This window comes from Sminthopsis crassicaudata, chromosome 1 (assembly GCF_048593235.1).
Source record: "Sminthopsis crassicaudata isolate SCR6 chromosome 1, ASM4859323v1, whole genome shotgun sequence".
Lineage (NCBI taxonomy): Eukaryota > Metazoa > Chordata > Mammalia > Dasyuromorphia > Dasyuridae > Sminthopsis > Sminthopsis crassicaudata.
The window spans coordinates 350,934,990-350,947,880 of record NC_133617.1 but is presented as its reverse complement, the minus strand read 5'-3'; the positions used below and the strand labels follow the sequence as shown (position 1 = coordinate 350,947,880).

At 36.9% G+C, this 12,891-nt stretch overlaps 1 protein-coding gene across 3 annotated transcripts in view; it reads right to left on the bottom strand.

Moving 5' to 3' along the window:
- SLC9A3 (solute carrier family 9 member A3) overlaps window positions 1-7,008 on the bottom strand; it is a 137,311-nt gene extending 130,303 nt beyond the window's left edge. For 2 of the 3 annotated variants that reach the window (XR_012484384.1, XM_074279202.1), the window contains exon 1: window positions 6,065-7,001. Coding sequence is in view for 2 of the 3 variants with exons in the window: in XM_074279202.1 (XP_074135303.1) it covers window positions 6,065-6,290 (226 nt within the window). In the remaining variant the exon portion in view is untranslated. Of the gene's footprint in view, window positions 1-6,064 lie in introns of all 3 variants that reach the window. The other variant, XM_074279201.1, reaches the window with a different exon arrangement.
- Between the last annotated feature and the right edge of the window lie 5,883 nt (window positions 7,009-12,891).

The following is a 12,891-nucleotide window of genomic DNA, read 5'->3' as shown; positions in this document are numbered from 1 at the left end:
TTATGATAAGAATGTTGCTAAAAACATTATCAATCCATTTCTGTTGTTGTATAGTGTCAGTCCATCTCTTTGTGACCCCATTAGTTTTCTTAGTAAAAATACTGGAATGGTTTGCCATTATCTTCTCCGGATCATTTTATAGATGAGAAAACTCAGGTAAACAGGGTTAAATAACTTGCCCAAGATTACATAGCTATTAAGTATCTGAGGCCATATATGAAGTTTGGAAAATGGGTGTCCTGGACACCAAGATAGGTACTCTATCCATTGTGCCACTTAGCTCTCCTTAATAACCTACATTACTCAATTAAACAAAGTTTGTGAACATGTGAGTCGGGCAACTTGCTTCTCTGAAAAGAAACCGAATGACCTGTGAAATGTTTCTGAACAAAGTAAGAGAAATGGGAGGTATGCTCAAGACTGTTTTAACAGAAAGGATGGGTCAGTTTAGAGAATGTTGTTGAGGATTAATAGAGCCAACTTAAAGGTAATCAGTAAGATTCCTTCGTAGGATAATTGACCTGTACTACAATATTGCCAGGCAAATTCAACCCGATCAGCTGTTTTCTATAGTTTTGTGACCTTGGGAAAAGCAATTAACCTCTGGGCACTTTTCCCCACTATAAAATGAGGAAGTAAGATGAAATAAGTTCCAAGACACCTCCAGCTCTAACATCCTATGATTCTTTAATTATTCAGTGGATTAGAATCAGAGAAAGCACTTATTGCATAGGATCTATTTATTGTATTGTAGAGGTGCCAAGCTCACCACTTACAAAACTCTTTGAGTCCTGCTAACCAATTGAAAATGTAACTGAGAAATGCTTAATTAAATAATAAAAATACAATACAACATAAATATTAATATGCGGTTTCCTAAGTCAACATGTGTCCTAAGAGCCTCCATTTCTATTTGAGTTTGATACAACTACGGTTCAATATTTTAAATCTGAAATGTGAGTTGAGATTTAGAATAATTAAAGGTATTTCCTTTTGATAAATAGCACTACCCTTTGGAACCAAAATGATCTGGTGACTGCAACAGAATTCTCATCCTGAAATGAAATCCAATGTGATGAATAATATTGATAATCTAGAGATGATGAAGCAGTTCCTTGAGACCATGATTTAAAAGGTTTAGTTGAAGAGACTCTAGAGAAATTAAGTATGGAGAAAAGAAAATTGGGTGGGGTGGGAGGAGGACATGATGACCCTCTTCCAACTAATTTAAGCTGTTACATAGAAGAGAAAAAAATTAAATTCTCTTTAGCCCCATATCACAGAAATAATTCTTAGATGTTATAAAGAGGCACATTTGGATTTGAAATGAAAAATAATACTTCAGAACCAATAAATCAACCCTAAAGTGAAATTAATTTCTTTAGGAGGTAGTAAGGTTCCCCTCATCAAAGATATATTAGCAAGGTGATAGATGATCAGTTCTCAGAGACAAGTAGAAAAAAATTTTGTTGGATATGGTTTTAGGCAAGATCAAAACATATGGACAGGAGCAAGATAGTAGCTATGAGAAGAATGTAGAAAGCTTCTGACTAATTAGTGAGATTTCTATATAGGGTAGCAGAGTGAAAAGAATTATTAGAAAGTTGGATAAATGTTTTGTCTTTGTATGTCCAGTGCTTAACAAAGGGTCTTGTTCACAGATGATTAATAAATATTTATCAAAATTTAATTATACAAAGGATTCTTCACTAAGAATAGCAGATTAGATCACCTCCAAAATTTCTTCCTAAAATTCTTCAATTCTGTGAGGTATCTAGGATGGAAAATTTTGAGTTGTCAAAAAAAAAGAAACCATATCATTTAAGATATTGCCAACAAAAGCCCACCTTTCAAATGAGTTTGGGGAGTTAATCTCCCATATTTCTCAAGCCTTTACCTCTAATCCCTCCATACTTCATAATTTTTTAGTATTTCTTCATTTTGTGAGTCTCACTTTATATTTCTCTTTCTTAGCAGCCTAGTAAGTCAGCATCTTTTATTCCTAACTTCCAAACCTTTCTCTTTTTTTTTTTAATGTAATTCCCACTTTGAGAACTAATTTGCTCCCAGATGCACTATTTGAACTATTCATTAAGACTTTACTCAAATCGGGTTGAGAACAATTCAGTCACATCCAGAAACCAACATGCAAACAATCTTCTAGTTCTATCAGAAAACATTCTTTTTTATACACATATCACTTGTGCTTATCATATGTTTTATTTAAAAAAAAAAAAAAAAAATGAAGGGGCAGCACTAAGGCCATAAATGGATATGCAGTCTTACCCAAATCATTCCCTCCAATAGTGCTGATTTCAACTCATTCATTCATTCCCTTTCATAAAATGAAACGTTTAATTATTTTGTCTCATAAATCATTCAGAGAGATATCTATCCAACACGCTGGGAGACTTGTCTAGATTTCCTAACATTATGCAGGTGCCATATAATCCCAAAAGGGTAGGCAGTATCTTCCTTAGATTGTATATTAAATTGACAGAGACTTGTACACACATCAGTATTACAGCACTTTTTATAAAATTAGTTGTATCACCGAAGCAGAATGGTTTAAAGACCCATATTGGGACTTTAACTGATTTAACCCGGGAAATAAATGCTCATATGGAAATTTTAAAAACAAAATTTCATCTATATTACTGCTCTAGATTAATCAAACTTGGAGAAAGCTAATGACCTGGAACATGGGATTTTTTTTTTTTAAATAAGAGTCATTAAGTATTCTTTCAAACACAATCTAATTGAAAGAGATAACATCAGGACTGGTCCATTCTAAATAACTAACTCAGCTAGCTAAAATTAGACAATAAAAAAATTTTTTTAGGCTATACTAGTTTATGTAAATAGTGCTCCAGAGTTACAAAACATGTTCATTACATTAACTCATTCAATTCTCACAACCATCTTCTAAGGTAGATAGTAAATGTATCATTTTCCAAATGACAAAATTTAGGTTTAAAGATAGTGAGTTCTACAAGGTACACAACTAGGGACTGTCAGTGCTGGGATGCAAAACCCAAAAAGTGGGTGGTGGATACACACCATTTACTCAAAATGGTCCAGTAGAGAAAACAGTACCACTATTAATACCCTCATATTGCATGAAAGAACACTGAAATTCACAGAGATTAATTGATATTTCCCATGATCACAGGCTAATAAATGAATAGATTCGGATCTGAACACAGTTCTCCTCCTTATGAAAATGATCTTTCCACTACACTGCCTAGAAAAATATCAAGAAATGAGACTCTTTGGCCTTATAACTTGGCTATTTTTAATTTATGAGTAGTACTTATACAAATCAACAGCTTCATTTTACTCCAACTTTATGGAAGTGCTGACATTTATATAAACCATGTTGTCTGATGAGAAGCAGCGTGGTACAGTGATTAGGGAACTGGACTTGGAGTGAAGACCAGGCCAATCTTGCCCCTGATACCTATTAATTGTGTGACTTTGAGCAGTAAAATGAGAAAGATTCAGTGTCCCTTCCAGCCCTATGTCTCTGATCATATACTGTTTTTCTTTCAAAAAGATACAAGAATTTCATGTGAGATTATTTTAGCACTTTAAGGTTTTCAGAGTACCTTACAAATCTGATCTTTACAACAATCTTGGGGATTGTTATTATTAACACTAATATTAACTAATTAAGGTTAATAACACCTATCCTGGGAATAGATTTTATTTTCACACCTAATTTGTTATTGTAAGAGGCTAATGCTGGATTTAAACTCAAGTCTTCTGACTCTAGGCTTGACATTCTATCCAATTTACCACCTAACTGCCCTAATTTACAGATGAAGAACCTGAGGCAGACATAAGTTAAGTGACTTATCTAGAGTTACAAAGCTGTAAATGATTGAGGCTGTATTTGAACTCAGATCTTTATATATTCAGCATTCTATCCACTCACTGAGTCACCTAGTTGCCTCTTCCTTCTGCTTCCTAATCTATTTGTAAATTAGATCCCCTTAGAAACATTCCATCCTAGCAAATTAGAGGGATGAGAAAATGAAGATTATTTCTTGTTTTCACCGGTGTAGAAATTCTACCCTAGTCAGTCATTCTTTAGTACATCATCTAGGGGCACTAAGAGATTGACGGATTTGCCAGGCTAATAAGTGTCAGAGGGAGGACTTAAATCCAAATCTTCCTGGCTCCATGACCAGGATTCTAGCCTCTACATACCAGATTCTGTCTCCAAACAATTTTATATGAATTCAGTATTTAATCTTCATCCTTCCTCCTCCAGAACTAATGAGGATGAAAAAAAAATGAGCCAGGCATTTTGACTTTCTTTAGAGATAGGGCTACATTAGTGATTTCATTGGTACAGAAAATTCTCAGAGAAAACACCATGAAGCAAGTTAGTATTCTTTTGTTCAATTTAGAGTTCTAAAGAATTGCCTACAACCCTTAGAGAAGAAATTACTTGCCCAGAGTCATACAGCCAGTATATGTCAAGAATCAGAACTTGGATTTGTCTTCCTAACTTTGAGGCCAACTCTACCATTCATCACACTATCTCTTCTTAAATTAGTTAACTATGTGATTCCAGTTACACAAGTTGGGTTTGTCAAAAATTTAGTCCAGGTCTACCTGAATGGAACAGGGTATATCTTCATCAGACAGAAAAAGAGTGATACAACAAGCAGGCCATTAAATCATCCATCAAAGGATTATTAAGAAGCAAAATGTATGACCCATTGTAAAAAAAAAAAAAAAATACATCTATTAAATATAGTGAATTTTCTGTAGTAAAGCACTTGAGGAAAATTAACCTTCCTATCACCTTCTTAGTAGTTAATTATCACCTTTGTTTTACTGAAAGGTGAGGCAGCTTTCTCAGAGGAATGAAGACAGTTAATAAAGTCAAGAGGAAAATGTCATTGTACAAAAGGTTTTCCTAATTACTGATTTCAGTATATTGAAGCTAAACTACCTCACAGCTACCAATAGTATAAGGAAATAAATTGAAATTAAAAAAAAAAAAACAAACAAACAAGAATCTGAGGTAGAAAAAAAAAAAAAAAGAAAGAAAACCTGAGAAAAGGTTTAAAAAAATTGTCATAAATAGCAAAACTCCACAAGGCTTGAAAAATTAGCTTCCACTAAGATCTTTTCCCATCTTATTTGCTTTTGTAATTGCCCTGGAATTAGAATGAAAATTTTCAGTTTGTTGAATAATTAAAAGTTTGATGAGATTTTAGACCTATGAAAATAGTGGAGAGTAATTCATAAGAATAAAAAATTTCAGTTTCTAATTATATGCTTCAAGGCACTCCACAAACTTCACCAGTTACCTTTTTTAAAAAAATTCACAGTTCAAGGACATTGAATTCTGTAGGATGTGTGTGTGTGATAAACATAGTAATTAAACTCAAAATATGCCAAATCCATAATGCCTGTTAAACCAGACAGAAATTTTTACAAAAGGTAAAATGTCGCCAGAAGCAGATGTTAGGGATATCAAATGTGACACTATGTAATGCTAATAATATATGTTAACTTTTGCCCATGAATTGTAATCCTTATCTACTTCAGATGCATTTTCCCATAAAGTTCTAGGTAGTGTCATAATATGGGGGAAGGGGGAGGAGGTATTATAAAATTATACCATAAAAAAAATTTCTGGAATATTTTTCCTGAAGAGTCATTAACTACATGAATACTATAAGCAGATAAGAACAAATCTATCAAAGAACAAAAATAATTGCTTTAGAAAATACTAAGGTATTTAAGGTGAAAAAGAAATAGGATCAGATTTAGAAAAAACAAGCTTGATAAGATAACACTAATTAGGATTAAAGAGTCTAAGTACTACAGTTAGAGCACTTGCAATGCTGAGTCCAGAGGCAAGGAACATGGGAGGAAAACTTCAAATTTAAGAAGCATATAAATGGCCCTTATCCCTCCACTCCCCGTCCTAAATATCACTGCCAACCCCCAAGCCCTGGACAGAGGATCATCAGAACTTGGACAGTGTACTGGCCAAGTCCCACACCGGTCTCCTTCAAGACGGGTCTGCTAGCTCACTTACCGATCTTGGCGAGGCTAGCCACGAGGATCCAGAGTGCTATGATGTAGGGATCCTGGACATGACTCCATTTGAAAGTGACAATCTGGAAGCCCTCTTTTCCGTGGCTGTTGTGCCCCGGGATCTCTTCAGTCCCTAGAACCCTCGGTAGCATCCAAAGGGCCAAAAACAAGAGTCCCCAGGCAGGGAAACCAAGTCTAAGCCGCGTCCCCCTCGCCTTAGACACCATCCTGCAGCCGGACACGGAGGGCTCCCCGAGATGCGCCGCCAATAACCGGGGGCAGAGACAGTCGCTGACAGCAACCACCTGTCCTCGGCTGACAGCTCCGGATCCAGCGGCTGTGGTTCTGGTGCCAGAGCCGGGGCTGGCTCAGAACCCTTCCCAGCCTGATGGGATTGACATAATCTCTGACATCCCCAAGCGGCTCTGAGCCTCACCTGCTGCTCCCGGCTCGGGATCAGGCCAGGACTGGCTAGCAGGTAGACGGATTGGCAGACTGGCACACCCGGCGCAAAGGGGCGCTGAGCCGCCGGGCTGTGAAAGAACTGCCGGGAGCAAGAGTGGGAGCGGAGCCGAGGGTAGTGCAAGGTACGAGCAGCTGGTCTGGCCACAGTTCTCTTTATTGGGCGGCCCCAGAGCCCGAAGAGGCGGAGCCTTCCCCTCCCTACACACACACACACGCGCGCACACACACACACACACACACACACACACACACACACACACACACACACACACACACACACACTACATCTACATAGTTCGTATACACACGCACGCACACGCAAATGCACCCCCGCCCCAACTCCCAGTCTCTGTCTCTGGCTGGCCTGACCCCCGGCGAAGGAGTCCGGCTGGGCCGAGCGGGGCAATCCCAGTCCGAGAGCGGTCAAGGAGTCGGAGCGGCCGCGCTCAACGCCATCTGTTCCCACGGCTTCTACCGACCGTCCCAAGCGCGCGGTGGGTGAGGTCCTCGCCACGAGGTTAGCGTCGTGGGGTCCCGGCCCCACAAGCATTGCGGAGAAAGACCGGGGCCCCCCAGGAGGAGAGTACACACCCACGCAGGATTAAGCGCGGAGGTACAGTCAGAGGCCTGGGACACTTACAGGGAAAGCGTTTGGAGAGATCACAGATGAGCAGGTTAACGGGCTGCTCAGAGTAGAAATAGTGATGGCACCAGGGGACTGGCACCCGCACAGGTGTGAGTGTTTGATTCATTTTAGTTCAAAAGAACTTTTTTTTTTTTTTTTAAAGCCCAATTGTGTGCCGAGAAGTACTCCTGCTAGGCATTATGTGCCTAGTTACAGAAGTAACTCATGGAGTTTATTGTCCTATATGGTTTTGACATGTTTCAGATGATTATTTTACAAACTAACCCAGGCTTGAGAAGTGAAAACAAAGCTTTAGTTGGGATCTCTGTAGAGGAAAGAGAATTGATGACTCTGAGCACAAGAATAGGCTTTCTATAGGAGGTAGCAGTTCATTTGGATGCTTGCATTTTTTAAAAACCAATGTCAAGGCTAATTCATGATTTACCAATCGCTGGGGTAGCCCAAGGTGTCCATAATGTTCATGGGATCAGATTTATCAAGATAGCTATACAAACTGAAAGGCAGCATCAGTCGAATCAACCTATAAACATTTATTAAGCACTTATTACATATATGCCAGTCACCATGCCAGGCATTGATGATACAAAAACAAAAGTGATACAATCCCTGAGTTTAAAGAACTTTCTAGAGGGATGCAACATATTCAAAGATATACAATACACAGTAAATAAGTGTTGCAGGAAGGCCAATGAACAGCTTGGGGAAATCAGGAAAAGCCATTTTGAAGGATGTAGCACTCTAAGCTTTAATAAGAGGTTTCGTAAGGCAGAGGTGAAGAGTGCCAGGCATGGGAGACAGCTTATGTAAAGCTCCAACTGCAAAAGATGAAATATTGTGAATGAAGAACAGAAAATTCAGTCAGTTTGGCTGGAGAATGAAGTATAAGAGTAGGGGTAGCTAGGTGACAGCTAGGTGGCGCAGTGGATAGAGCAGTAGCCCTGAATTCAGGAGGAACTGAGTTCAAATTTTATCTCAGGTACTTAACATGCCTGGCTGTGTGACCCTGGGCAAGTCACTTAACCCCCCAGTGCCTCAGCAAAAAACAAAAACAAAAAAACATAAGAGGGGGTATATTATATATTAAAGCCTTAAAAAAAAATAGGAAGAAAGCAAGGTTTTAAAAGTCAAACAGGAATTTGTATTTTAGCTTGAAGGCAAAGGAGACCCTCTAATTCTTTACCAGCAGAGTTTGTAAATGACAGAGTCAGAAATCGGGTTTGAATCTCAGCTCTACTAAGTGTGTGACTTTGGAAAAGTCACTTTCTATCTGGGCCTCAGTTTACTCACTAAGGTCCTTCTTCATATTGAATCCTACCATCATGGCGGTAACAAGATATCTTCCAGAGTGGTTTTTATTGTTAAGATAATGGCTAGATTACTTGCTTCTAAAGGGAAAAGCCAATGCTGGCTATAAAAATAGCTAGTTTTAAAGGAAAACAGAGTTGACCATCTGGACATAAGGAAAATAAGGCATTAATTCATTAAATTAATTCAATAGGACTGTTGCACTTATGAAACTAAGTGATTACATGAGGGCAGCCATGATTATAAGGCCTATGTGACTGACAGAAGAGTAAGCATCTTTTAGAATTTACTCTTACAATAATCAATGACTATAATAATCTAGTGTTTGATAAACTCAAAATTCCAGGTTCTGAGATAAGAACTTAGTATTTGACAAAAATTGCTGGGAAAATTAGAAATTAGTACAGCAGAAACTAGGAATTGATCCACACCTAACACTCTATACTAAGATAAGGTTCAAATGGATTCATGATTTAAACATAAAGAATGACAGTATGAGAAAATTAGGAGAACAAAGGATGGTCTACCTCTCATATTTGTGGAGAAGGAAGGAATGTGACCAAAAAAGAACTAGAGTACACTATGGAATGCAAAATGGGTAATTTTGACTATATTAAGTTAAAAAGGTTTTCTACAAACAAAACCAATGCAGACAAGATTAGAAGGGAAGCAGGAAACTGGAAAAAAAAATTTTACATCCAAGGTTTTTGATAAAGTATTTCTAAAATATATAGAGAACTGACTCAAATGTATAAGAATAAAAAGCCATTCTCCAATTGATAGTCCCAAGATATGAACAGACAATTTTCAGATGAAATTGAAGCCATTTCTATCATATAAAAAATGCTCTAAATCATATTGATTTGAGAAATGTATTAAGACAACTCTGAGGTACCATTATACACCTCTCAAATTGTCTAAGATGACAGGAAAACATAATGATAAATGTTGGAAGATATGTGGGAAAACTGGGACCCTAATGCACTGTTGGTGGAGTTGTGAACTGATCCAACTATTCTGGAGAACAATATGAAACTATGTCCAAAGGACTGTCAAACTGTGCATAGCCTTTGATCCAGCAGTATCTCTACTGGACTTGTATCCCAAAGAGATCATAAAAAAGGTAAAGACCCACATTTGCAAAGATGTCTGTAGCAACTCTTTTTTGTAATAGCAAAGAACTAGAAACTGAGTGGATGCTCATAATTTGAAGAATGGCTAAATAAGATATGATATATAACTGTATGGAATATATTTTTTAATAATTTAATAATAAATAATTTAATAATTAATCATCAGCAGGATGATTTCAGAGAGACCAACCTAAGACCTGGGGAGATTTACATGAACTGATGCTAAATGAAGTGAGCAGAACCAGAACATTGTACACAGCAACAACAAGATTATGTGATGATCACTTCTGATGGCCATGACTTTTTTTTCAACAATGAGTGATTCAGGCCAATTCCAATAGACTTGTGATAGAGAGAGCCATCTGCACCCAGAGAACTGTGGGGACTGAGTGTGGATCATAACATAGTATTTTCACTTTTTTTGTTGTTTGCTTTCATTTTCTTTTCTTTCTTATTTTTTTCCCTTTTTGAGCTGATTTTTCTTGTACAGCATGATAATTGTGGAGATATTTATAGAATAATTGCAAATATTTAGCATATATTTGGAGGGGGGAAAGAGAGAAAAAAATTGAAACACAAACTTTTGCAAGGGTGAATGTCGAAAGCTATCTGTGCATATACTTTATTTGGAAATCAAAAAAAAAAAAAGAATTTACTCTTTTCAAAGCTAGGATCTGAAGGAAATTCAAAGACAAAAATATCAGTCAATTGACAAGCATTTCTTAAGTGCTCTCTCTGCTAAGGTCAAGAAATTGAAAGAAAAAATAAAACTAGTCCCTTCTCCTCAGGAAGCTTACATTTTAATGGGAAAGAAAACATGTATATGACATTTATAGAAAATACAGAAGAGATCTTGGGAATACTAAGAAAGTCTTCATGAAGAAGTGCAATCTTATAGGAAGCAGGACTTCTAAGAAGTGGAGGTGATAAACAGCATTTCAGGTGTGGGAAGCAACCAGTATAAAGGCACAGTTATGGGAAGGAGTGTTTTTGTGAAAAATAGCAAACAGGCTTTAAATGGAGGAGTGCCTGGAGAAGTATAATATGGAAGATTGGAAAGACAAAAAAGGAAGAGATTGTAATGAACTTTAATGTGAGAATTTTAGAGGAATAAAGGCCCACCCCCTGCTCCAAATAATAATAACAATAAATACCTACATATGAATAAAGTTTTTTTTTGCTGCTCTAAGTTAAGCCCTATTCTTTTTTTTATTTCTTTTTTTATTATTATAACTTTTAATTGACAGAACATATGCATGGGTAATTTTTTTACAACATTATCCCTTGCACTCACTTCTGTTCCGACTTTTCCCTTCTCTCCCTCCACCCTCTCCCCTAGATAGCAGGCAGTCTTATACATGTTAAATATATTATTGTATATCCTAGATACAATATATGTGAGCAGAACCATACAGTTCTCTTGTTGCACAAGAAGAATTGGATTCAGAAGATAGAAATAACCTGGGAAGAAAAGCAAAAATAAAAACAATTTACACTCATTTCCCAGTGTTCCTTCTCTGGGTGGAGCTGATTCTGTCCATCATTGATCAATTGGAACTGAATTAGATCTTCTCTTTGTCAAAGATATCCACTTCCTGAAGGTGGTCTAGCTGTAACTGATCTAGAACTATATTATAAAGCAACAGTCACCAAAACCATTTGGTATTGGCTAAGAAATAGACTAGTTGATCAGTGGCATAGGTTAGGTTCACAGGGCAAGATAGTGAATAAAAATAGCAATCTAGTGTTTGACAAACCCAAAGATCCCAAATTTTGGGATAAGAATTTATTATTTGACAAAAACTGCTGGGAAAACTGGAAATTAGTATGGCAGAAACTAGGCATGGACCCACATTTAATACCACATACTAAGATTAGATCAAAATGGGTCCAAGATTTAGGCATAAAGAATGAAATCATAAATAAATTGGAGGAACATGGGATGGTTTACCTCTCAGACTTGTGGAGGAGGAAGGAGTTTGTGTCCAAGGGAGAACTAGAGACCATTATTGATCATAAAATAGAAAATTTTGATTATACCAAATTAAAAAGCTTCTGCACAAGCAAAACTAATGCAAACAAGATTAGAAGGGAAGTAACAAATTGGGAAAACATTTTTACAGTTAAAGGTTCTGATAAAGGCCTCATCTCCAAAATATACAGAGAACTGACTTTAAATTTATAAGAAATCAAGCCATTCTCCAATTGATAAATGGTCAAAGGATATGAACAGACAATTTTCAGATGATGAAATTAAAACTATTTCCACTCATATGAAACAGTGTTCCAAATCACTATTGATCAGAGAAATGCAAATTAAGACAACTCTGAGATATCATTACACACCTGTCAGATTGGCTAAGATGACAGGAACAAATAACGATGAATGTTGGAGGGACTGTGGGAAAACTGGGACACTGATGCATTGTTGGTGGAATTGTGAAAGAATCCAACCATTCTGGAGAGCAATCTGGAATTATGCCCAAAAAGTTATCAAAATGTGCATACCCTTTGACCCAGCCATACTACTACTGGGCTTATATCCCAAGGAGATACTAAAGAAGGGAAAGGGACCTGTATGTGCCAAAATGTTTGTGGCAGCCCTTTTCATAGTGGCTAGAAGCTGGAAGATGAATGGATGTCCATCAATTGGAGAATGGTTGGGTAAATTATGGTATATGAATGTTATGGAATATTATTGTTCTGTAAGAAATGACCAACAGGAGAAATACAGAGAGGCTTGGAGAGACTTATATCAACTGATGCTGAGTGAAACGAGCAGAACTAGGGGATCATTATACACTTCAACAATGATACTGTATGAGGATGTATTCTGATGGAAGTGGATATCTTCAACATAGAGAAGAGCTAATCCAATTCCAATGGATCAATGATGGACAGAATCAGCTACATCCAGAAAAGGAACACTGGGAAATGAGTGTAAACTGTTATTTTTACCTTCTGAATCCAATTCTTCCTGTGCAACAAGAAATTCAGTTCTACACACATATATTGTATCTAGAATATATTGTAATATATTTAACATGTATAAGACTGCCTGCCATCTGGGGGAGGGGGTTGGGGGAGGAAGGGAAAAAATCTGAACAGAAGTAAGTGCAAGGGATAATGTTGTAAAAAATTACCCATGCATATGTACTGTCAAAAAAAAAAGTTATAATTATAAAATAAAATAAAAATTAAATTAAAAACAAAAAGATATCCACTTCCATCAGAATACATCCTCATTACAGTATTGTTGTTGAAGTATACAATGATCTG